We start from the raw sequence: 26896 nt of genomic DNA, 5'->3' as shown, positions 1-26896 counted from the left end.
TAGTGTAGTTTAGTTTGGGTAGACTAAACTTGGTTAACATGCTCACTGTACTTCCACTTTCACTGTGAAGAATCCAACAAGTGACATCAGAGATTATCCATCCATTACATGAAATGTTTATGGGTCCACCCCACCAAACAGGATCTAAGGTCCTTACTATTAAATCAAATCAAGCCAACCTTGATTTATATGGCACTTTCATACATAGTACTGTAGTGCTGCTCACTAAAATAATGAATTAAAAATAAATTATTGAATCTAAAAATAGACTGATCTCCCTCTTACCCTTTAACCCATGAAGGTAAACATTGGTTATCAGGCTGAGCACTGAGAGGAAAACTAAATTGTTGAGTGAAAACTATGCAAAGATGCCACTGAAATAAAGTCTCACACAACGCTCTACTAAAATATTGGAAGTTGTTGCAATAATTGTGAGCATATTGGAAGTACCTTAAAAGAGGAGAAAAATAACAGTTTTACAGTTTTAAACTGAAAAGCTGAATATGTTGAATTAGTCACATGGTGGTGTAACGGAGAAATGGCAGGAAGGTTAGGAAGGCTTAGATGTGACCTGACAATAGGAACCTGAAGTCCCTCAAGCGCCAATGACTGGGGGAGATTTAATACAGAACGATTGTCTTCATGGGTTCAAGCGAGGGTTTGTTGAAAAACCTTATAATTATTAGCTTGTTTGTTCATTCAATCAAACATAACTACATTTTTTTTTAAATAATGCAACAACTAAAATAACAGTTTAAAGTTACAAAGAACTATGGAATATGGTTCATTTTTAAAGACACCGATAGCTGCTTTTTCTTTAAATTTGAAGTTGCGCAAATTGGATTTGTGATAATGAATTTGCGTAAACAACAATTTCTAAAAAAACATTTATTGAAAATAAAGTTTTTGTGCTTGGAGGTGCTTGGTTTTTGAGGCACAACTAAATTGACATATTTTGCAAAATTGCAACGTAGACACTTTTTCTACTCTGCACAGTGAAGACGCTGCATAGCTGGCACCACAAGAGGTCCCACAGAGTCACACAGCTCATCTAAAGTTGAGCGTGTAATGTGGAATTGTTGGATCTACAGCTCCTCTGTAAAAACTACCATTTCCCAAATTCTCCTCATCCGTAGCCGCTCCCTTGTAGTTCGCCGCTCCACGGCCGGAAAAAGATGCAGACGTCTCCTTTGATAGATGATGATGAGCACTGGTGCTGTGGCAGAATTGTGAATGTATCTGTTGTAAATCTAAGTATTGTTCACATCTGTCACAGTTTTTTTGAATGACCAACGAGTTGGTTTTTAGCATAATTATGATTTAGTGGAAACAATGTTTGTGAAATTGGGTTTTATCGACATTTCCAATTTCGATTACGTTTTGCGTAAATGTGTGAAGGAAACGGAGCAAATACACATTGCTGCTGATGAAGAAAGAACAAACTGGCAGTTGACGGTATTAGGTCTTTATTGGGCTTCATGATTTAAACAATGACAACAGTAAACAGAAAGAAATTAAACTAAACATTGCATTGGTTTCTCCTCCACTGACCCATTATCAGACTCCTTACTGACAGCTTACTTACTGAACTACTGCTCTCCACTGACTTTTTGTTTAATGCTAATTTGAAAACCTTTTACATAAATATAATTATATTGGATATAAAATTTTGCCTTTTTAAAACTAAGCATGGGGGGTTGGAGCACTCCAAAACAAAAGAGGAAAATAAGTCATCCCTTCATCTTTTGGTTGGAATATGTAGTCTTGTGGCCCACATTGTCAAAGCATCACTGAGCTGAGATGAAGGCAAAACAGGCATGAATTAAAAGGAAATACAAAAATTAAAAAAACGTAAAAACACAAAGCTGCAGTTTCCAAAACTTCACCTAAAGCGTTTAGGAGCTATAAAAATAATAAAAACTGATTTAAATCTTAAAATGTTCAACTTCACATTAATGTCTTTAATGCTTCTTGGACAATGGAGGACACTGAACTAAACCAATATTACATTTATAGGATGTATAGGAAATACAAAAGTCAATGAATAATCCTCTAAGAAAAAAAAATCTAACTCCACTGTTGCACTTAATTATAGCAGAATAAAGATTTGTTTGTCCCGTCTCTAAAATTCAACCATAAATCCACCCCTGAGCCTGAGAGATTGTGGGTTCAGGTCATACCCCCCAACTCTAAAAACGAGACCCAACGCTTCCCCGTTTCAAGGTTAGATTGGTTCCGCCAGACGGTTGCTGAGCGCGGATGTACCGCGGCTCGCTGCTCCCTCGGGGGATGGGTGAAATGCAGAGAACAAATTTTGCACGCTCAGGTGCTTGAAAACTAGTGGGCACTTTAAGGTCTATTAAATATCTCTCTGTAGTTGTGCCACCTGCTGAGCTGCAGCAACACAAAAGTCTTCGACTGGGCACTTAAAGTACAGCTGATGTTTAAAGGCTGGTGTGTCCTCTGCTGCTGTGCGGTGGTGGTGGGGGCTCAACAGTTCTGTCTGATACTACATCCATTTCATCCATGCACAGTTAGTCTTATTCCTGTTTATGTTAACTCTTAAGATCATATATTTTGTCTTAAGTCAGCTTTCAGTGTCCAATTCACACCAGAGAATCCATACCAATCCATGCCAGACTAAAACAGCTCGCTTAAATTGACTTTTTCTTGTCTGTCATCTATTAGTAAGGATATATTAGCTTAATGGTCAATAAAAAAGGTATTTTAGAGTTCTAAGCATATTTAATCAGATCGGTCTCTCAGAATCATTGACTGCATATGTGAACTGGACTGATTGACTCCGCCCCCCTGGTGTTTCAAACAGGAAGTGCCAAAGGGCTCCAAGAAGGCAACATTCCATAGATTTCTAATGAGAAATACTCAGTCATTATACAGTATTTTTCAGAGTAGCAATTCTTGCTCAGCTTCCTTTTTTTAAACATGTTCTTGATATTCCTAATTTTTAATGATATTTCTTCTGAAGTGTAAGTTATTCAAGTTATAAACTGACTAATCAGATGCCTGCTGAACCTCATGTTAAACATTCAAAACGTTTGATTTACAAATTTTGGACCAATCACTGATTTCTGCCGACATCTGACTCCAGCATTGCTGTTAGAAAATGACAACCAGATGATTTTGTTGAAGGTGGAAGTAAGCTATTTTCTACAGGTGATGTCACACTCACTCTGTCCATGTCTCATATACAGTCAATGGTCAGAGTACAAAGTGGTTCGATTTACATTAAGCCATTTTGAGCAATCAAGATACAGGGTGCTTATGTCTTTCATTATATTAATATCACACTAACATGTTAATTTACACCACGTCTGGATTCCAGGTTTCACCAAATCGCGCTCTGACCCACTTCTGCAAGTCTACTCAGGGGTTTGCTTGTTCCTTAGTAGCATAGAACACAGCAATTACACAAGTGTGGTCAAATGATATACCATAGCATGGTATGGATTAGGCTACTAGGAATGTGCCCAAATGTTTCAGTAAAAACAAGCTTATATAAAAAAAAAATAAAATAAATTAAAAAAAAAAACTTTCCCAGGAATCTTATAGCCTATGGGGGGAAAAAAAGGTTGGATGTGGCCATACTTGGATTGAGATGGAGACTTTACCATTACAATACATCCTTCCATCTTTACTTTCTATTAATAGATCAGCCTAGATTTATATTAGTTACAAAAACGATCCAAAGAGTCAGATTTGGCGTTGGTCTAAAACATGTTTGCACTTTTCTTTGGAATAGAGACAAAAGCAAGCAGCAGTTTAGTAAGCAAGCAGTAAATCCTAGCTGTTGATTGACAAATGCATGTGACTTTCTGGGTATTGAATGACAATTTTTTAATATCTCAAAAGACATTTTTATTTTAATCCATTGTCCCTCCATGTTTCCTTGAGTTAACACCCATTGATTGAAAAACAAGGCTGTGAAATGTGACGTAAATAAAAGTTGTATTCTTTGCTACACTGGTACCATAAGCAGTTATAAATTCTGGCTATTCCTTTTCGTTCACAGCTGATTTGTAAATATGTTAGCATAGGCTACATACAGTAATGTGTCCGTAACAAACTTCAAAATGTCTATTGCTTTGGTGGAGGCGACACAACCGACTTATGTTCTATCTCACCACAGTACTTCCTGTTTCAATGGAAATTTTGGGTAAATTGTTTTTCAACAATTTATCATTAAACATAAAATATGAGTTTTCCAAATCACCCTGGCTTATACAGTAGCTGTCCTTTGGACAAGTCTCTTCATAGACGCTTGAACTCTTGGTTTAGTTTTATTTCGTTTTGGGAGTTTCTAATTTTCGATTGCCAGCAGTTTCACACCCTGTGATGGAGGAAAACAGGTCTCTATCCTGTACAAAGACGAGTTTATGCAGGACTTGAAACAAGGACAGGAACATTTTAGAAAAAGAACCAGTGAGATCACTTTCACATTGTGGTGGTAGATAGTACTCTGTTCCATATTTGCACTGTAAAACGTACAAAATCTCACAATGTCATTGGCTAGTGACCTGCAACCGTATTCACAAGAACTTCGAAGCATGTTTATTTATTTACAACATACAGTGTACTCTGAAACAGGAACACATTTATAAATAAATATTGCAATCTTAACAATCGTACAATCCTCCTTTTTATTGTCAGTTCGTCTGGACTCGTCACCTGAGCTTAACGAAGGTGAGGCAACCTCTGCCCGCTCTGTCCTCCTCTATGTGCTATCGTTCACCAGCCAGGTTGGTTGATTTCCATCGTGATCCGTGGCCTTTTCTGACATCTCTCACCCTCTCATTCAAATAAATAGAACATCTAAGACAAAGAAAATAATCATATATTTTTAAATCCTTAATAAATCTCTAACATAAAAAGCTACAATTCTGTATCTTCCTAAATTAGGAAAATTTGAAGAAGGTAAAACATAATAAAAGCTGTTTATCAAAAGTACAAACAAAAAGGAAAAATATATTTAAAATGAGCAAGATAGCTGTTTTCTAGATGTTCATTTGCTTTTTCTTGTAACGTCATTCATTGTTTCTTGTACGACGCTGCTTGCACCGCCGCCCGTCTTGTCGCTCGTGTTTTCCTTTAAATAATCCTCATTATTAAGTGTTCAGTCAGGCTTTGAAGAGCCCAAGCAGCCATTTCACATGAGACACATCCGTCAGTCTCCGGCGAGTGTACCGACAGCGCTCCACTGGATATAGCAGTTCCCCAAAGCTTCCGCTGCTGTCCAATCAGAGAGCAGCAGAGATTCAAGCGGGGTTGGTGTCAGGGCAGGTTCTGAACACGGGAAGGGAACAGATGAAGCCTCAACAATGGTCCTTTCCAGTTTGTTATTGTGCAAGAATAAATGCCTCTGTCCTGGATCCAAGGGAGAAACGGTCTGTTCCATGAAGCGTCACGAGGAGCCAGCAGAAGCGCCCGTATTTAGACTTTACCGTCTCCACTAGTGACTGACTGCAGAAACCCTTCACATTTTAAAGTGTGTGGAATATTTTTCTGAGTTACCATTTAAAAGAAAAAAAAGATTGTTGATCTGACCTTCAGGTATGATACTTTTTATCATAATTGAATACAAAAATGGTTCATATATTAAAACTATATAAATGTCATAAGTACTGATGAAAGTTTTCTGTTATTCAAATCAGTAACGTCTGTTTTTGTTCTTGCTCCTGTGTTTGGTTGGTTGGGTGGAGCTTTCTTATCATTGGGGAGGAGTTGTAGACCCTTTGGAGAGGTCACCAGTCCATCCATCCATCTATTACAGGGCTCTGTGACATTTGTTTATTAGCATACCCTGATTCATAATGAAGGAATATATCGCTTTAACGGGTTTCTGAAACTAAACACCCAGAAGCAAGAGTGACTAATACGGATTTGTTCACTAAAATGATCACAATAAGTCATACAAGACAAACTTATAATGTTACTTATTGTTTGCTACCTTTAGCTTGAGTGTGAGCTAGTGATGACCTTACCAAAGCTTAGGGGGAATCAAAGCATCCCCTTTAAAGTCTTTTCAAAACCCTTTTGTCCTCATACCTGCTTCTAGCGTTTTTCGTTCTCTCTCCAATAATCCATTGCAAAGGCATTACAGGTGAATTGTACTCATTGTCCGCTTTCCCTTTCCGCGCTCATCCTCTGCTTCTTTATTCCTCAGTCTCTTTCCCCTCAGTCACAGATTGTCTTGTAGCCTTTCCATGTAGGTTCTGATTTCAGACTGACCCATGTCCATATCCTGGCACACCCACTTGATGTCATCCTCGTTCCCGTTGGTCACCAGGACTGAGGAGTTGGTGTACGCTCCTCTTGAATTCTCATTGGGCAGGACGGTGGCATAGGAGGTGAATTTGACACGTTTGCGTTTGGCGGCCGCCACCGCTGCCGTGGCTCGTGGGGAATTATTTAGATGCTCTGTTTGGCCGGTGGTGTCTTTGCCACCTGCAGTGATTGCTGAAAGGCACTGATGCGGTTCTGGGACCGACCTCGGCAAGGTTTGTCCATGGGTGATGCCGCGGTGTCCGCCTGTGGCCACGCCCATCACCAAGGTGTTCCCAGCCCCGTTCAGCAGGTACTTGCTCTCCTCGTATCCTCCTTCGTTCCGGTCGATGATGGTGGTGCACTCGTCAGGCAGCCCGCCCTGACACTGGTCAGCTAGAAGGTCGGCCTCATTGCCGAGCCACACCCAGTCGTGGGCGTGGTTCATGTTGCCTCCGGCCTCCAAAACAGGAACCTGTTTGTGACGATATCTGCAGGACAAAAAAAAAAAGAGTTCTTGATAGTTCTTTGTAAATACAGACAAGCAGGTCTTTCAGAGTTAAGTTATAATTCCACAAAAGTGACCTGCTTTGAAATAACGAACTCCACATTTGCGTTTGTCTTACCTGAAAGCGAAACTGACACAGTTGATGAGAAAGACGAGTATTGCCAGGCAGAACACCCCCAGAAGGGCGTACATCCCAATCTCCAGGTCTGAGAGGCCTCTGCTGGTCGGGGTCAGCTCACCATTTCCAGTCCCTGGTACTTCCACCTGTGCTGGCTGACTGCTGTGACCGCTGCCTCTGCTGCCACCACTTTTTCCACCGGAAGCACGGTGTGTTACTGTGCTCTTGGTGGTTGTGCTGACCTGAAAAATGCATTTGGTTCAATATTAGAATGTAGTTTGGACTTATAAGATGGTTTATGTTCTGATACATTCTATTAGAACTGGTATGAAACCTTTATCAAAGACTTTAAAAATTAATTGAATGACATTAGTATGATAAAGTTTACATCCAATAAGCGCCTCACCTTTCTCATGGCTCCTTCTTCTCGGTCTGCTGCTGCACCGTTGTCCTTCCATTCTCCCTCGTCTTTTGTCTGATGATCTCCTGTGCTGTTCTCCAGTCCTCCGATGTCTTCCTGTCCAACTCTCTCCTCACTCTTAGCTCCAAACCTAACGACGACATTCCCAACTCCAGACGCCAGCACACTCTTCCTTTTGGACTTCTGGCAAACCTCTGAGATGGCCATCTCCACTCGGATCAGAGATCCCTGTCCCTCTCCCTCTGCAACAATCACTGGCCAGTGCTGCTCCTGAAGGTCAATGCAAAGAAAGAGGGCGGTGAGTTGTTATAGATTCACTTGACATGTTTTTTAGATGATTTTCAAAAAAGGACTTTTTTTGAACATTTCACGAGTGCCGTTTCAACCTGATTGGTAATAGAGATGACGCTCTCATCCAGTGAGACGGCCGAGAGGAGGTAGTCTTTGGGGTCATAGATGTCCAGGGGCGTCACTGAACCATCGCTGTACTGAATCCATGCACTGAACACGGCTTCCTGAATCAATCCCCAACAACAGAATCAATCAGAAAACCGTTTACTGTAACACCATCTGAAAACATGTGAAACCTCTTATCCTACGTCTCATTTGTTTTGTGTTATTCTGTTTAAGGACTATAGAAATAGATAGAAATAAGAATTATTGCTATAATCCAGGATATTTACATCTATAGCTGTCTGAATGGATGTTTTCTAATGCCAGATTGTCCTTATCAAATATTTTTTTAATACAGATGTATATTATTGTTTAGAGAATTTTGTAAATTTGAAAATTGTTACAGTATAAACTAACAGTTTACCTCTTGGACTATTTGAAATATTTTGCCTCTAAATGTTGCTCTTTATGAAACTATAACAACATTTTAACAACTGTTTTGTGACATACAACTTCTGATGTCTTAGTCACATGCCTCTGTGGGTTTTTGGGGTTGTCCTGGCCTGTAGTGGGTTGTAGAGAGGAGAGGCTGTGTCTTAAGATGAGATCAGGTGAGCCTTTTTCACACGCCTTTGATGTATGTTAAAAGACGGGACTTAAAAGTTCAGGTGTCAGCAGTGAAAAACTCAAGGTGAGGATAGGAAGAGATAAAAGCGTTTGCCAAAGTACAAATTTGACAAAATGTGCCAAATGTTAAAACATAAGCACATGGAACATGAAATAACAGCTTGTTGTGTTGTTTGATGTGGTGAATGGAGTCCAAAAAAGACTAAAGGTGCATTTATACCGAACGTGATTCGCACGGCAGAGTGTTAAGTCAATGGTACAGGCGCGACTTGAGGCGATCTGAAGTCCCGCTGTGCGATTCGAGTGACGAGGCGCAAATTAAGCGACGAAGACAGAATTCAAATATCTGAAGTTTGACAGATTACCGCAGCGCATATACCAATCAAGAACTCAGGTTTGGGCACGTGTCGTTTTCAGTGACTCAAGCAGCGGGTAGATTATTAATCTATGTGAGAGTTTTTGTCCTGAACTTCCATCTAACTCAGAGGTCTGCAACCTGCGGCTCCGGAGCTACATGCGGCTCTTTAACCCCTCCATTGTGGCTCTCTGGTTGAAGAAAAATACATATACTTTAATTTGAAAAGGAACAAATTTGAGGTTTATCTTATAGGTATAGTAAGCAAAAAAAAGCAAAAAAAAAAAAAAAAAGAGAAAGAAAAACTCATTTATAAACAATAGAAGGGCAGTATGTATCACTCCACTAGGATCCTGACTACAGTACCCATAATGCTCCAACAATCGATCAAGCAGGTTGGCTTCATAGTTTACCAAAACTGAAACATTTTGACAGATTTTTAAGTTCTGTTTAGTTCTGGTTGTGTCAGTACACAACCAGAATTCACACACCAGAATTTAAGGTGCACTTTCTGTGTTTGAATAAAAAAAATCAAGGATTTTAATTATGAAAAACATGATACAGGTCACTTCATTAGCTCTGGTTTATTTATTTTTTATTTATATTAATTGATTTCTGGTTAAGATGCACCACAAATGGTGGTTTTGTGCATTTATCTTCATCACTACTGACATTTCACTGCCTACTACTACATTGAGATCAGCCGCTGCAGGGTGCGGGGGCTGCCTGCTCGGGCTTCCTCAACTTTGTAACATTTTACTTATTTTCATCGAGACAATAATAACCTCCCGCGTCCCCTTTTTTCCCTCTTGGATCAATGCGGGACAGCCTTCAAACTTAGTCGCAGAGTCACAGAAACCCCTTGGAAGCGGCTGTCATCCAGACACAGTCCCCTAGTGAGACTGAAGCCCACGATGACGGGGAAATATTTGATTTGAATAATCTCATAAATTAGACAGAGATGTGATTACCAATGTTTTTATAGAACAATTAACAATAAATAAACCTGATTTCTCAACATAACCCTCTCAACTTCCATACACAGACACCACTCCATGTCATTGATTTGCCCATTTTTCGCCTGTAGACATCCGTATCCTCCCATGGAGACAGTTATGACTACGGCTTTAAACATGTTCAAGTTGTTTAAATAGATTTGTATTCATTCATTCATTCATTCATTCATCTTCCAGACCGCTTTGTCCCTTTCGGGGTCGCGGGGGTGCCGGAGCCCATCCCGGCTACTGATGGGCGAAGGCGGGGTACACCCTGGACAGGCCGCCAGTCTGTCGCAGGGCCTCAATCACACACCCATTCACTCTCACCTAGGGACAATTTAGAGTCACCAATTAACCTATGAAGCATGTTTTTGGACGGTGGGAGGAAGCCGGAGTCCCAGGTGAAAACCCAAGCATGCACGGGGAGAACATGCAAACTCCACACAGAAAGGTCCCAGCCGGATTCGAACCGGGGCCTTCTCGCTGTGAGGCAAGAGCGCTAACCACTGTGCCACCGTGCAGCCCTAGATCTGTATTATTGTAGTAAAAGTGACTTCTTGTAAGGGCCCTAGATACAGGTAAAAAAACAATCCCACTTTGACATGGGAAAAGACCTAAATGTTCTTTTTTAATGCAAAATTTTATACAAGTGATTTTTTTGCTAATATAAAATGCAAAATATTATTTTTTCAAATTACAGAGCAGCTTTTTAACAAAACAGAGGAAATCAGGGTGAAAAAATAATTAGTTTTAATCAAACAAACAAAATAAATCCTTCAATCTCATCACAGGATTGAGAATGCACAGACCACGTGCTGAGCGGGAACCATATGTTATGTAAATGTGGATTTGTCTTATTTTTCTGTTTCTACCATTTGTTAGTTGTGTTTTTTTGTTTGTGTTTGAGGCCTGAACTGCATGAAAGAGCAGAACTTCAGGCTCTTGTCAGTGTGGCGCTCCTGCTGGGAAATTTCACACTTCTAATTAGAAATTGATTATAGAAAAGATAGCAGCAAGCTGATGTTGGCATCACAAGAATGACTTTTTTACTCCCATGAATAGGAGCATCGGGGTGTTACTGTAGTAAAGACATAACTTGAGACGTAGCCTTACCAAATGGGTTATTTTTTTTAATAGAAATTGCGTATTATTGACTGTTTAAGGTTCAAATCTAAACTATTGATTGAGAGGATAAATAAATTGATTTGGTTTGTAACTGACTTGAACAGAACATGTTTGACTTTATAACCCAATGATGGCTTTTCCTGTTGACTCCTGCTTATATTAAGGTGAGCAGAAGACAGAATTGTTACAAAGCCTTTCTCAGCTGAATCACCTGAAGGACCTCCTACCTGTTTGAGCGTGTGCAGCAGTTCTGACGCTGTAGTCGTGAGCTGCAAAGCTTGGTAGTTTCCAGGACTCGCTGTCAGACTGAGGGATAAAGATGAAACCAGCTGAACTCCGAGGTCTGTGATCGTCACCTAAACAAACAAATATGTCTTTGTTAGGGACAAAAACTCACTTTAAATGCAGAAAGATAAATGGGATTTCTCCAGATGGTTGTCAGCAATATCAAGGAATAAAGAAAATATGTGGTTTGTATTTTGGAAGATTATTTGAAAACCCACTTCAAAGAAAATTGTATTTTTGGTGTTTTTAACATGTTCTTGTGGCATTTTTCTGAAGATAGAGGACATCTATTAAGAAAATTATGCACAAAATTGCTTTTCTGAGTATTTCTTTATTTAAATTGTTGTGAATCAGAAGCAGACAAAAACATCTGAGGCCCGAAGGTTTTGTTGGAACTCTGAGTTTGTGAACTCCACATTTAGGAAAACTCTGAGTTTTCAGTTTCAGAAACAGAGATAACTTAAACCCGTGAAAGTGGGTTCAGCTTAACCCGTTTCACGAAGCGGGTTAAGCTGAAGTCAGAAACAATCACTATGGTAACTGAGTCTGTGAACGTAACCTGGTCTGGAGCAGGTTTCCTTCGGGAAACTTAGAGTTCCTTCGGTCTCCGTCCCTTTTTAAAGTGAAGGATGTTCAAATAGGACTTCCTCATGAATATTTTAGAACATTTACATTAGAGACATCAAGTTTCCACCACGCAGAAACCAAAACAGCATGTCCATTCATAGAGGATCCCGTCGACGAGACGCTGGATTAATCTGGAGGGAATGTTATTTATGTCGGGAGAGGATTTTAGGGACACGAGTCGATTGACTGGAGTTTCTCCAATTCATTCTTATTTGAGCGAAACTGTTTTTCCAGGGACTCATTATTAATAAAACCAAGTTTTCTTTTCCTCTTTTTAAACCCTAAACTATGTAAATCTTTAAACTTTTCACTGGAGATGCCTGTCAAAGCATCTACCGTGCTGCAGTAGCCAAACCACTTTTTAGTACGATGGTTTGAGCGTCTGTCTTCCATTACAGGAGGTGGTGTTTGAATCTCGGCATTGGAGAAAATGTATTATGCTAAGAAAAACTTCTCAGTTAATATTATTTAAATCTTAAGAATTAAAATTAAATAAATACTTGTTTTAACATATTCCAGGCAGCTACAGTGTTTCTTTTTAGAGTGCAGTGATATCCATGATGAGGGATGGGGGGTTAAGGAAAACAGTCATTCATGCGATTACGGAGATTACTGGTTAAATTATTGATCACAGATCAAACGAGGATTGGAGTGGGTCTTTAAGAACTGTTTGAGGCAATTATGTGTTTTTTTTCCAAAAAAAACCCAGTTCGTTAATGAGCAAAACAAAGGTTTACATTTAAGCAGATATTATAAAAGTTATTAACAAACAATGGTTTTATGTCAAAGAGTTTGAAATAATGTAAATGGAATAAAATAAATTTGATACAACTATAAATTTTACCGCTGGTTTGGTTTAAGATGCTGCCTAAAGAAAAAAAAAAAAAAATTAAGAAAATATCTACAGTATCTCACAAAAGTGAGTACATATGTTACATTTCTGCATATATTTATTTATATCTTTTTCATGGATCAACACTGCCGAAATTAATTTCTGACACAATAAAAGTTTGTCAGTGTCTGTCTTGTAGCAGTGTAAAGTTTCTTTTTTTCTGCAAAATAAATCATAATAGAAGCACCAATAGTCAAACAAAAGTGAGGGGTGAACTCACTTTTGTGATGTATAAAACATAAAATGGACTAAATAAATAAATAAAACAAAAGGGGTTTATACAAATATACACCTTGGGTGTTAGAAGATGGATAACCCCTGATTGTAATAGTAAAATCTGTCCAACACAAGAGGCCTTCGGTTTTAATTTGTTTGCTCAGCTGTTGGACAGAAGGAACTTAAAAAATAAATAAATAAAAAAGAAGGACTAAACAACTAAAAAAAACCTCATGTATGCCTGAAATATGTATTGTTTACGAATAGTTATTATTACTTAAAATGACTATTTCCGAGTGTGTAGCATTACAGTTCTATTTCTGCAAAAAAGGATAACATTTCTTTAGAGATTCACGTAAATCCTATAGTTTATCTAACAAATTGTCAACAGACTGAAACAAAGTGTAAAAAATAAATAAATAAACAACAATAATCAGTGTCCAAAAACAGAGGAAGAAAACAAAAAAAAAACACTTTGACAACTAAAAAAAAAAAAAAGTTTCGTTCTTGTTTCGAGGAACTTGTGGTACCTTGTCATCCAGCACGGTCACCGACTTCTCTGCCAGGATAGAATCAGACAGTGGAGACAGAACCTGCAGAAAAAATAACAAGGTGAAAGATTTTCTAGGAAAGATTAAAAAAAAAAAAAAAAAAAAAAAAGCATAATATGAAAAACTCAACACTATTAAAAGTGTGTAAAAAGGTACTGTAAAATAATTCTGGAAATTGAATACAATCTTTTTTGTCTGCTTTTCAAATAAAAAGAGATGTGTGCTTTTAGGCTGTGTAATCTTCTGTACTTTTGTATTGTTGCTCCTGAATTATCAGAGTAGTCTTGGCTTCCAAAGTGTAAAAATTGGCCTCTTTAAGTAAAAAAAAGTGTACACACGAAGAAGCGTATTGAGCTTTACAATCCTCCTTTTCGCTGTTTGATCCATTAAGTTAACAAAGTCTAAACCAAAGAAGAAGAAGAGCGCGGAGGAGCGCATGAATTGAGAGGGAAGTGAAAGTGAAATGGCAGGCAGGGCAGGTGTCAGAAGAGGAGGAACAATGACAAATAGACAAGGACAGAACATGAGAGAAGGACTGGGCTGCAGATGGAGACGGCAGCAGCAGACAGACACCCGAAGAGATTAGGAGCCCCGTGTTGGAGTGTAGTCCTCCGCCGTGCGACACCAGGACAGCCACATCTGATTGGTGTACAAAGAAAATCTCTCCGAGAACATGTCAGAGTGTCAAACTCAATCCCACCCTCAGAGAGGGAACAAAACGCAATGATTGACGTCTATGGGATTGCTCTTAAAGTCCGATTCAGGAGGAGAGACGGCGGAGAGGAGGGAGAAAATCTGAAAGATGTGGGATGGAGGGAAGTCTCGAGACTCCGAAAACCTGATTTGGTGGTAAAATTGAAATGTCAAACTATCAAATGACGGCTGTCAAACGTGGCAACTTGATGCCGGGTAGATTCTCCTGCTTCTCAGACGGTGCACAGCTGTCAAATGCAACACACACTTTCTCATCTGTTTCGCCGAATTATACACGCCAGAAAATACAACCACCAACCTAGTTAACAAGAACTGGAAATTTGAATCTAAAGCTATTCACAGGAAACTTCTATTCTCAATATTTCTTTCTTTATAGTGTAACGATTTCAATCCATGTTGTGGCTCTGCTGTGTGCATGTGTGTAACTGTTGAACAAGCCAAGACACAAACACTTAATTGCAGACGATTGTGTAATGAGCTTTCCGAGACTTCCAGGAGGGGGAAAGAATCAGGACGGCTCTTCCAAGTGTTTAAGGACGCAATCTGAGGTGTCAAGTGGTGTTGCCCCCCACATAATGAGAGGTTTCCCACTGTCTGTTTCTGGACTTGTCGTCCGTGAAGTTCTCTGTACGGTTTGAGGGGAATCTTAATTAAAGCTTTATGTCAGTAGAGACAGTTGGGTGGTCAGGAAGAGCTTCAGGAAGAGGAAGTTCATTAGAGGAAGTGTAAAGGAGGAAGCGTGCTCACCTGGATGATGGTGACGCCCACGTCCTGTCCAATCAGGATCCCTCCATCAACCAGCTTTGCGATGTGAGGTTTCTCTACCTGTTGAGTGAGAAAACAACAGAAATGCACAAATTGATTTTTGGGGATTTTAATGAAAATTTTCAAAAATTAGATAAAATAAAATAAATTAGAGCATTAGGGTTGGTTTCAGTTCCATCCCTGTTGTAAAATTTAGAAGAGTCACATATATTCAAATCTAAATAAATAGAGTTTAAATTTTTATAGGACTGTTAACACACGCGATTAATCAGCAATAATTAACGTGTTAACCCTTTAACGTCACATTTGCACAAGCGCTCTTTGAATTACTGTAATTCCTGAGCTGTTTGCTCTATTTGAAAAATTCCAACAGTTTCTAAAAGCTGAGACGTTGCACTTTCTTGTCATTACGGTAATCTCAAGCCCGCCAGGAACTCCTTTGTTTACCGCCATCGGATTACGTTTGCTCCCTTACCTTCAGCTGATCTAAGACCAGGTGAGTGATGTCCGCCTGCCAATCAGCACCCAGCATGTAAACCATTTCCCCCCCGGGGTCAGACGGTTCTGCCACGAAGTGAGTGAGCACCCGGACCAAAGCGTGCTGATACTGAAGGGAAAAAGAGATTAGATCAGAAGGATCAAAATTATAACATTGTTCTCAAAATATTTAAATATTTAGGTCAAAGAGAAATCACAAGAGAGATTACCAGCAGTGTTTGAATGACAACAAAAATACTCATAATTTTAGATCAAAAATGTTTCTTTCTGAATCCAAGTTAACAAAACCACTTTTTATTATTATTTTGAACATCAAAACTACCAAACTAGCTTTAAAGCTGTGATATGAAATGCAATCACACTGTACCTGGAGGGTGCAGCCTTTGCCTCTCCTGTCATCATCCTCATCATCCTCGCTGTCTCTCGTGGGTCTGGGAGGACAGGAGATAAAGAGACGAGAGGTTGAGATTATCAGGTAATTAAAGGCTCCTGTAATTTTTGCACGTTTGGTTTTAGCCGCTTTACTGTAAAATCTTAGCTTGGGGTTACGTTTTAAACACATTTATTCATTTATAATCCATGTGTGACCAGTTTGAAACATTTTAATTATTCCAGCTGATGAGTTTATTGAAATGTTGGAAGAAACACACAACTTTTGTTTATGTAGTGTTATGAGGTACAACGTTTAATCTCAAAACAAGTCTGGAATCTACATTACACAGTAAAACAATATATATATAACCAGGTTGCCAAAAGAACAGTGAAAAAAAAAAATATTCCAGGGTAAATAACTTTAGACTGATGCAGGTGTTAGATAATAAAAGATGTGATTATTTATAACCATAAACTGTGTTTACTTTTGATTTTGTAATGTTTATTTATGTTTTTGTTTATGCTAAGATGTAAAAAAATGGAGAAAGGATTATCTGGACAACAAAAACATGTTTATATTTTTTATTTCTTTTATTTTTTCTGTTGCAGGGACGACTCATTTATACATTTTTTTTTGCATTTGGATGCATCAAAATAAATAGAAACAATTTGATGCTGGGGATGCTTCTTAAGTAAAACTAAATTATTCTTATTATTTTTAATTTTCAGCCGCAGTTCTAAAATACATAATAATAATCGCATAGTGTCATCTAATATTCATATTATTTATTCATATTTGAAGTTTTTTCCATCCTGTAGCAGATAAATGCCACATTCACCTTTTCATTCATTCATTCATTTATTTATTTATTTATTCTATTTTTTGTGATTTCTTGGGTTTGTGTGGAGGCTGACTCTGACTCCGCCCATTCACCTGTGGAACGGGCTCACCTGCTGAGGTGTCAAAGCTGCAGATTAACCACAGAGTATGTATGGAACCCGATAAGTTAGCGCAAAAGGTTAAGGGATTCTCAGTCTTCAGTCTCAAATCTTGACATCGGTCACGTCTTTGATTTTGGTTCTTTCCTGCATCTTTGTTTTGCCCTCTTTGCTCCACTGTGACCATAAAAACATTCATTTCAGCCTGAAGAGAGTTTTGGTCTTCAGTTGTGACAATATGTGCTGCTACTGCAACTATAAATGCACTGTTTATGCGCATTTTATGGTTATTATCTAACATGTAGACTGTTGGTTTAACAGGTTTTGTGGTAAAACAAAATCATTTATGGCAAAAACTCTAATGGATGGAAAAAAAAAAAAGAAATCGATTAGTTTAGTTTTTGTCTGAAGGAACATGATAGTTTCCCATGACCTTTTAAGGTAGAACACACAACTGATGTTTGAATTTCAGCTGTTTTAGCCGCTAAATTGCTCTAAGAGTGTGTTTGTTGAACATTGTGTGTCAACAAGTTAAAGTCGGTCATTTTCACACACAACCCGACACTGAAACACTTTGTAAAAATGGATAAACATTAATGTGGTGTCAGAGTCCTGGAGTCAGTGTTAGACATTAGTGTATCCACGTTGAAGCTTTACTGCACTTCATTATAACAGGGAATTAGGGCCAACACTTAAAAAAAGAGAAAAAATTGGTATAAGAAGTAAAATCATTAAAGAACATTTGTAAAATTATAGTAAGTCCATTTTTACAGAAAAAAGTCAATATTTTATGATTGTTAAGTCAGTAAATTAAGAGAAAAAAAGTCATATAGAAGAAAAAAGCCACATTTTATTAAAATCAAGTTGTGAAATTATGAGAAAATAGTCAAAACTTTGATAAGAATAAATTAATACAATATTAGAAAAAAGTAAATGATTTCTGAGAATAAAACAATATATTTATGTTTTAAAAAGTTCATTATAACAGATTATTAGGGCCACCACAAAAAAAGAGAAAAAGAATATATAAAGTACAAGGATTTTAAAAAAGTTGTAAAAGTATAAACTATGTAAATATTTTACAGAAAAAAAAGTCTATTTTGTTTTATAAAGTCAGAAAATTATGACAAAAACATAATAAAATTAGAAGGAAAAATGACCAAATCTTATTAGAATAAAGTAGTAAAATTATGAGAAAATTTTTAACAAGAATGAGGTCATGCAATATTGGAAAGTCGTCTATTTATGGTTTAAATGCTGATTTTTTTTTTCATTTTGCTTGACTTTATTCTTGTAAAATTGTGACTTTTTTTCTCATGTATTTGTTTATTTTTCTGTAATGACCCTAATTCTTTTCTCCCCTCAAACGCGCACAAATGAACAAATTCTCCTCCCTCTGCATCATTTCCACTCAACACATTTGCAGGACTTGTGTGTCCTGCAACTTTCTGCAGGACTAGTGTGAGGCAGGTAATACAGGAAGAATTCTCTTTCCCTGTGGCTGCGGTCACACGAGTGTCTGTGTGCGGAACAGCTCGGTGTTTTACTCTGCAACATTGTGGTTGCAGTGGGGAGAGTTGGTCCAGGCTGGCTGAACAGAAAACTGGCAAAATTGAAAAACAGACCCAGCAGAGCAGAATAGGAAGATGTCAAAATGGAAAATAGAAGCATTCACACATCTGCAAACGCATACAAACAAAGAAAAAATACATTCAGGACATTTTGGGAAGGGCTGGAATTATACAGAAAAAGGATAAACATTAACTGACAAACTGAGCGTAAAAGTAGGCAATCTTGCAGCATTCAAATATGAAAAATTTGAGGAGAATTTTCTTTAAATAGATCAAAATGTTAATTGTATTTTAACATTTCTTTTAAATCTGCTTCTGTTCTGAAATGTTTATTTGTGACGATAAGTATTTTATGTAATTATGTATTTTTTTTCTTCATAAGCTGCTGTAAATGTGGTACTTAAGAGAACAACCATCACAAAAATATCTCTAAATATTTATAACTTTATGTAAGGAAGAGTAACAGTAAATGCTGATGTGTTGTGAAGTCAGAAAGCTGCTTTCCATCCTCCTTTTTTCAGAATTACCTCCTGTTGGCGACGATGGGCACCCTCCAGCCTTTGACCTGGCTCAGCTCCGTGTCCGACATGTCGATCTGCAGCGGCAGCTTCGGCACCCAGACGTTGAGGTGCAGCTGAGCGGACAGGTGGAGGTAGGTGAAGTTGACGGCCAAGGACTGATGACCCCTCATCTCCTTTCCGTTTACCAAGACTTGATTGCAGTTCTGAGACACCTTAACCCATAAAAAAGAAGAATACAGTGTGAGAATTTACTTCCTGCTTTTTGTTCTGACCCGCAGCAGTCCTCTTCTTTCTCACTGTGCAAAAAAATTCATCCCAGCCACATAAAAGCTCACCGAAAGGGACACACATCGATAGTATTCTGTGAAAATGAATATTGGGAAAGTGAACGACCGCCCTCCCCCGATCAAAAAAATGAACGGGGCTCAAAAATATATATTTATATTTCCACTATCAAAACCAGAACATACGGCGGGAATATCCAAAGGAAGTTTTAGAATTATTATGGGATGGCTACATGATGTAGCAAACATTTTGTGGCAAATTATAAAATTTGGCATTTTTGTACAATTAAAAAAAAAAAAACAACAACAAAACTTCATCTTCATGAATTTTTACAACCACACCGCCATGTTAAGTCTACAACCACAATCAACATTTATTGACCTTTGACCTCGGGAAGAGGCCACCATCTTGAATTAAAAAAAAAAAAGAAAAAAAGTCACAGTTGGTGGCAACTACAAATTAAGGACTGCGATCTATTGCCCCCCAACCCCCCAAGCAACACTGAATACATAAATCGTTGGCTCAAGCTGTACGAAATGATATGCTACACGATATGAAAATATTAAAAATGTGGGTGTGTTCCTTGGCAACAACCTTGTTGCTAAGGAAAATCAAAAATTCTTCTGAAAGTGACATAGAGTTGCTGGTCACCCCAAAGCGACCACAAAACAAAATGGTTGCTATGGAGGTAAAACCAACAGAAAAGGCAGTATTTTTAAAATTTTTATTTTTTTTCATTAATTTGTTCAGTTTGGGGGAGGGTCAAGGTAGGGGTTGGGTGTCATCAGCGGGCCATACAACACAATTTTTCCTTTAGATTTTTTTGATTATTTCAGAGTAGCAGCATGTTTAGAAGGTCCAGTTGCATTTAGCAGTCTCAACTGTCTTATAGAAAAGCCTATAAAAAAAGAACAAATAACACACATTTTAACCATTACTGCTGTTTGCAAAATTGTGTCTTTTCTGTTCACTTGGAACCAGAAGTGTCTATTTCTGTGACAAATCAATGTAAATATATTTTCCTTTTATCCCGTAACGGCAGATTTGTGGTCTTAGAATGCTATTTTTCAATTTCAATGAATACAAAGGTTGAAAATGTGTGTGGACACCAGATTGTAATGAATGTTTTCAGGAATAGATTGTACCTTGACAGGAGCGGTGACTGTTTGAGGCCAAATAGCAAAAAAATAAAAAAAATAAAAAAAACACCTGGATTTCATTCATTTTTATTTCAAACCTGCCTCAGTCGGATGACTGCGGAACTGATCCATGTGACACTTTTTTGGACTACTCATCCCACATGTTTTGCCAACAGTGTCTTCTTTAATGAAGGCCAATGTGAGCATAATAAGCATTATGCCCACATTGGCCTGTTTCATGATGTGCCAGGTTGACTGCGTTTGTACTTCAACAATACTGTTTTTCAGGTTTTCAGTGTGTATTTATGTATCTGAGAAAAAAAAAGCTGTTTGATGTGGCTGTTTTGCTCTTTGCACACCTCCATATTAGTCTTGCTTTGCTAAAGTCTTCATAACAATAAAGTCACTGAACGATGTCTCCAAGAAAATATCTCACTTTATATCCAAGTCTGGTATTTTTAAGCAATTTTCTATCTTATATTGAGAAATATTTTAATATTTCTAAAGGGGTTGTCAAATGTTGTCCCTTCAGCTCTTTTATCAAATGCTTTTCTTTCATGTTTTAGTTCGTTCTGTTTAATTTTTTAGCTCATATAAAAAGTTTAGTTGTTTCTGTTCAAAGTCAACTGCTTAGAATGTTTGCACAGATTTTCCCTACATTTGTTTGTGAATTGTTCACTATTTAAATGTTTAAGATTGATATTTGCAATTATTCTTTTGGGAACTAAAAATAATAGATGTACATTTTGATCAAAATGTTTGATTATCCTCATAAAAAACTGCAAAGATTAAATACGTAAAAGAAAAAAAAGTAAAATAGTGACCGTACCAAACCCCTAAGAGGACATTGTTTAATATTAATATAGCTGATAAAATAATTAAAAATGACAAGCTGTAGCCCACATTTGTCTCCTTCACACATTAATTAAAACAATACATTTAAAAGACAATTGCATCCACTAACACTCATAAATATTTACAACAGTATAACTTTGAAATTGTGTTTTTCAACATTTTTTGATAAAGTTTTCCACAAATGTATAATGGAAATGCAGCCATAGTCAGTATGTTGTTTTTCCAGAAAGAACCTTTATAATTGAACTGAAAAGTTTTGTGTTTTTTTTAAACTGCAATGGAAAAGATTAGGGTAACTAATGGATGAAACCATAAAGAATACTCGATTCTGATTGGCTGTTGGGTTTGGATTAAAAAGCCAATCAGAATAAAGTATTAATCCAGATTATGGTATAACAAATGAACATTTATTATTTCAGAAATTAATTAACATCATCATATTTCATGTTTGGAAAAGACAAAAGTTGTTTTTTATATGGTCAAACATAACTAATTTGAATTTAGCTTACAGATCTTCTGTAATAAACACAAATAATGAAAGTCTGAAAAAAACATTTGAGTCACTGATCAGAATTTGTTTTGAAAACAGTTTCGAGTCATTTAAAAGTTTACAATTGAAACATATATTTTTTCATTAAGGTTCAGCTTTGAGGCCAGCATAGAAGTTTTATCTTGATATGAATTACGGTGATTTCCCTCTGCTTGTAAAATAAATATTATTCCGCAGAAACTCAAAAGTAATCAAGCCTTTTGTGTTTTCACTTTAAAATGTAACATTTTTGCTTTGTTACTTCAGCTTTTTACCCGTTTTCCTATTAAAAAAGATAAATCTGTGCATATAAAATGCAGGCAGAGCATTTTTTTAATATATATTTGGGGCTTTTTGAGCTCTTTGATCTCGTAAAAGGTTAACATTTCATAAATCACAGCTGCAGCGTTTCTTCTGTCTGCTTTCACTTTTTAATACATTTCAATTTAACTTTCCATTCTACGCATTTGCTCCCCTGGCATAAAATATAAGATGCCCGGCCCCTCTCCTCTCAGCTTCCCATTTTCAATTTCTTCCTTTCTTCTCCCTTTTTTAATTTTTTTTAGATCTCTCCCAACATGCACCATCTTCCTCGCTTGACCTGCTCTTACTTTTGTTACCACCTCATCCCCATCCTCCCTCATTGCCCGGTCTTCCTCTTCATCTTCCTCCCTCTCGGAAACCTGATTTACCGCTCGCCAACATCAAAGGGATGTTAGACTATTGCTGCCTCCAACTATTTCTCCAAATCAGTTTTATTTTCCAGGTGAAAATTAGTGTGAAAACTGCAGCAGGCGTTCGGTCTCCAATGAAGGGCTGGAGATGGCGGCGGTCGGCGGGAGAGCAAAACACTGTGACCATTGTTCATATCTGCTATTTACAGCACGGGTTTGAACTGCCTCTGCGCCGGGAGTCGGAGTCCCGAGGGGTGGACGGGTACCGCTTTCAAAATCAAGTTTAAGTCAAGTGGAAAAAAAGCTGTAAAACTTTAAAGCACAGAAACAGATGAACACGGATTAGAACCACCAAAAATGATGAGATGAGGGCTAAAAGCTTCATACTGTTCAGTCTGACGACAATGAGGCTTTACGTCACACTTTACACCATCATTTGTGTTTTATTTGTTTGCTCCTTATTAGTTAATCTTCCTTCATCACAACAGAAATATAAAGATTCTGTTTCTAGTAACATAACTTGTTTGTGTCCACACGAGTTTAGGATCAAGAAGCAAAAACAGTTTCCAAAAAGCTGCCAAACACCACGAGGAAGTGATGACAGACACAATGAAAGCAGGAATGTTGGCGACAGATTTCCATGCCGCACACAGACACACAGCTGGGCTCATGCGGTTCACGTGGCAGCATTTATATCTGTTCTATTTAATAATACGGATCAAATGAATATAATATGCTTCAGAATGAATGTTCTCTGTGACAGAAACTATTAAAGTATGCTGTGTACTATTGAGTCATTTTAAGTCTTTATTTCGAAGTGATCAGTTTCACTTTTCATGTATATAATTAATTCCTGGAATAAAAAAAATATCAAATAATATGAATGTTTCTTAAAAATAATCTGTCAAAGGAAAACAGTCATTTTTTATAATTAAGATTTTTGTCTAATAGAGTTTAATGATTCTGCTTTGCAGAGACACAAACACAAATTTGATAGGATGAAGCTGAAATGTAAATTTCTCAAAAATTCCAAGACATCATCCCTGAAATACTTCTTTGTTTCATTAGATTTGAAGTATTTATTGAACTGTAAACTCTTCATTTATTTTGTCTTTAAAGATTTGAAACATTAGGTGTTAAAACAGTAACCGTTTTTAAAATCACTGTCTCTAAAAACCTTTTGCAAACCAAAACATGGCCTGTGATGTACAAAATAATCAAACTCCAACATAATATTGACAGAAAATATGAAAGTTTTCAGAAATTCACAGTTGAATTTAAACTTAAGTAATAGTGAACGAAGCTCCTGAGTTTATCTGCAGTTTCTTTAGTGTTGTGTTATTCAAAATCACTTGTGAAATAATATATATATATATATTTGTCTTATTTAGTTGTCTATTTTTTTTTTTTTTTGCATTTATAGATTCTAAAAATAATGACTGTGTTTTCTTTTTTTTTCTTTGTTTTTGAAACTCAAATTAGGCTCTGGACTTTTACATTGCAGCACAACTGAACAACAAAAGTCACTGATTTTCCACAACCAAGAGCCACATGTACCATGTAATATTAATAAAGTGACAAAAACATTGCAGTTTTTTAAACTAAGCTTCATTTAAGGGATTTGTTTCATCGTTACTTATAATATAATTAGAATTCTTGTGTTCTATTTTTTAAAGCTCTTTAAATCTCTATTAGTATGAATTTTCCAATACAAGTTAAACCTGCTTTGTGTGCCTTGATATAGTTGTTTTTATCTTAAATTATACTTTTTCAATATGAAGAGCTGCACATTAAAATTCAGAGGCATAAAAATATGCATGTTTGTTTACTTAAACAAAAAAAATGTTTATAACTAATTTCCACTCAAAGTAGGAGAAGCAGCGAAAGGAGAGAAAAATGAAAAACAAACTGAAATCACACAGAGAATAGTTAAAAGGATATAAATAAAACAAACTGGGGACAAGAAGTTGCAAAAAAAAAAAAAACTTAAATCTCAGCAGGTGTAAACAATTGAAAACAGTTTTTGTCTTCACTAGATGCAAAAACAAGAAACAACAAAGAAATGACTGAAAAGGCTGCAAGACGCAAATCTGAAAAAAAAAGAATGGAAAAAAATGTCTGACTCATTGATTTGTCTTTGCAACAACAATAACATGTACACTTTAAAAAGACGGTACTCTGAAATAGAACATTAAATTGCTTAGTTTGATATGTTTTGTTTGCACACATAATGCATAAAACCTTTTTTCTCTCACAAGTCCTAAAAGCATGAAAATGTCTTCAAATGTTAGAGCACATATCAAAAACATAAAGATATACACACATATATATAGGTATATATCTATATATTTTTTTATTGATGGCAGCAACTGAAGAAAAAGTAGGATTTAATCAAGTCTTGGCTTTAGCTCAAATTGAAATTCTCAGCAAATGGATTTGGGTGAATGTGCATGCTTTCACGTCGACCGAAGCACGCCGGGTTGAAATAGGATGTGGGAGCCTCTGACCCGCAGACTGCAGGCTTGCTTCAACACAAATTGCCTTTATTATCTGGGCTTTTGTAAACATTAATTGGCAGTCATGTCTCAAAGGATGTGCAGGAGCCAGTCGCAGTTTTCCTACCGAACCGCCTTTTACTTTTCTCTGTCATGAACAGCTGTACTTTAATATCAAACCCACTTTGCTGTTGACTGGAAGGCAAATGTTTGTTTTATTGTGTTCATTTCAGCACCATCGACACAAAGTCACACAACAATGAAAATAGTAGAGGTAATTCTGTCCAACTATATCCAAACTTAGATATTAATCGATCAATTATTCAACTTTGTAAATATTAGGGATGTAGGGTTAAACCAGCACCTTGTTGCTGTGAGGCGAGAATGCTAACCACTACATGAACCCCAGCCCAGTGGCCTTGTGGTAGAGACAGCAAAATCTGTTTTAGATTTTCTGTTTTTCTTGTAACAGAACATAAAGTTTTCCTCAGACCATAAAATAAACTTATAGTTCATTACGCCCGTCTTCCACTTGACTCTCTTTCCCTTCCTCAAAACCAGCCTTGAAGTCCCAAAACTCAGCCACCCACTCACACCCATTTGCCAGCAATCTCCTTAGGCAAAGTCATTTATTCAAATTCATATTAATTTCCCTTCAAGCTAAGTGATCCGTCTAAATTTAAAGTTGCCGTTCTCTCCGTCTTCTGCATATCTCTTACTGGATCAGATTTCCTCTATTACTATCCAGAATGTGTAATCCTAACCTGTAAATTCCTTCATCCATCTCTCACTCTCAGGTTTCATTTCGCAGTCTTTGTTTCCGTGTGTTTCGCAGTCCGCCTCCCTTTATTACACCACCCATTCGAAATTCTCTCTGCCTCCAGCAATCCTATCCATCTGACTTTAAGAATCGCATCATCCAATCAGGGCCCACTCCTGAGACGGAGGCGGGCCCTGAGGGACAGACTGATGGGATTGACGTCCCACCTGTCTGTCATTTAAGGAAGCCCACATCAAGCCAAAGCGCCTTTGCACAAAGTTTCACATGACTGCAATTTGGGCACAAAGGTTCTGTTTTTGCACACGCGGTGACAGCTGAGACGGGCTGCAGAAACGCAAGAACACGAGTTTGCATCTCATCCCTGGGCCTGTCGTTTTTAATTTGAGAAAGAGTAAAGTATTAAAAAACATTCTAAAGGGTTTAAGCACTTTGGTGTTTTCCACAGTAAAAGTCTGTAATTAGGAGATAGAAAGTGACAGCCTGAAAGAGTGAAGAAAAATAAAACAAAACATAAAAAAAAATGATAGAAATATAAGGAGATCATTTAAAAAAAAAGGTTATTTTTGAGTGTTTTCTCTTATTCCACCAACTGCTGAACAATAACTTTTGTAGCTCATTAATCTTTGTCAAATTTCATGCCGCACTTTTAACCTCCCTCTGTTGTTTTTTCCACAGTAAGGCGGGTAAGAAAACCTTCCTGCTTTCGACTGTCCCGTCTTTCTCGGGGAGGTCTTCGGGGCTTCAGCTACAGGGAGTGAGTGGCTTTATGTTTGTGCTTTTATGTGAAGAGGGTGCAGCCTCTTTTTCTGAAAAGCCTCCAGGTCCTGTGCGAATTAAAATGCTTATTAGCATAGGGATATAAGTCAAGGCTGCCCCCAATATGTCTGTTTGTATGGTCTTATTGTGACCTAACTGAGTCTATGTGTGTGTGTGTTTGGTGCTCATGCTCAAGTTTTACATATGTATTAAAAGTTTCATGTACACACTTTCAAGTTTTAAAGTTAAAGAAAATCAAAATTATTTTATTGTAAAATTCAATTTGAAGCAAATATTTACATCCAAATTTTATGCAAAATATTAACTTTTTTTTTTTTTATCCAAGTGATTTGGTGATTAATTTTTAAAAATAAATAAATACAAAATCTGTCAGATCTTAAGGCTGTTCTTGATATATTTTCCAAAACAATGGACTGTTGTTACCTATGGGTAAACCTGGCCCGGGTCTAGGGGGTAAATACAGAAGGGGACAATAACCAAAACTGGACACTAATGAGAATAAAGGGAACCCAATTTATTAAATTAAGGAAATCTTATGTCCTGAATTAAAAGAACAAAAATAAAATAGTTCGTTTTTTCTTCTTCT

General features: G+C 37.2%; 1 protein-coding gene across 1 annotated transcript in view; it reads right to left on the bottom strand.

Annotated features, from left to right (window-relative positions):
- Positions 1-1449: 1449 nt before the first annotated feature.
- The window catches only part of si:dkey-215k6.1 (transmembrane protein 132B), a 286321-nt gene continuing 260874 nt past the window's right edge, over positions 1450-26896 (bottom strand). The window contains exons 7-16 of the mRNA XM_024275630.2: positions 18782-18987; positions 15740-15803; positions 15350-15481; positions 14857-14934; positions 13375-13437; positions 11052-11180; positions 7713-7841; positions 7312-7596; positions 6906-7147; positions 1450-6770 (exon numbers count right to left, since the gene is read on the bottom strand). Coding sequence (XP_024131398.1) covers positions 6197-6770; positions 6906-7147; positions 7312-7596; positions 7713-7841; positions 11052-11180; positions 13375-13437; positions 14857-14934; positions 15350-15481; positions 15740-15803; positions 18782-18987 — 1902 coding nt within the window. The 3' untranslated portion in view covers positions 1450-6196. The remainder of the gene's footprint in view (positions 6771-6905; positions 7148-7311; positions 7597-7712; positions 7842-11051; positions 11181-13374; positions 13438-14856; positions 14935-15349; positions 15482-15739; positions 15804-18781; positions 18988-26896) is intronic.

The sequence above is a fragment of the Oryzias melastigma genome, linkage group LG9 (genome assembly GCF_002922805.2).
Source record: "Oryzias melastigma strain HK-1 linkage group LG9, ASM292280v2, whole genome shotgun sequence".
In the NCBI taxonomy this organism is placed as follows: domain Eukaryota; kingdom Metazoa; phylum Chordata; class Actinopteri; order Beloniformes; family Adrianichthyidae; genus Oryzias; species Oryzias melastigma.
Note: the sequence above shows the minus strand (reverse complement) of the source record. Positions and strands in the feature narration are given on the sequence as shown.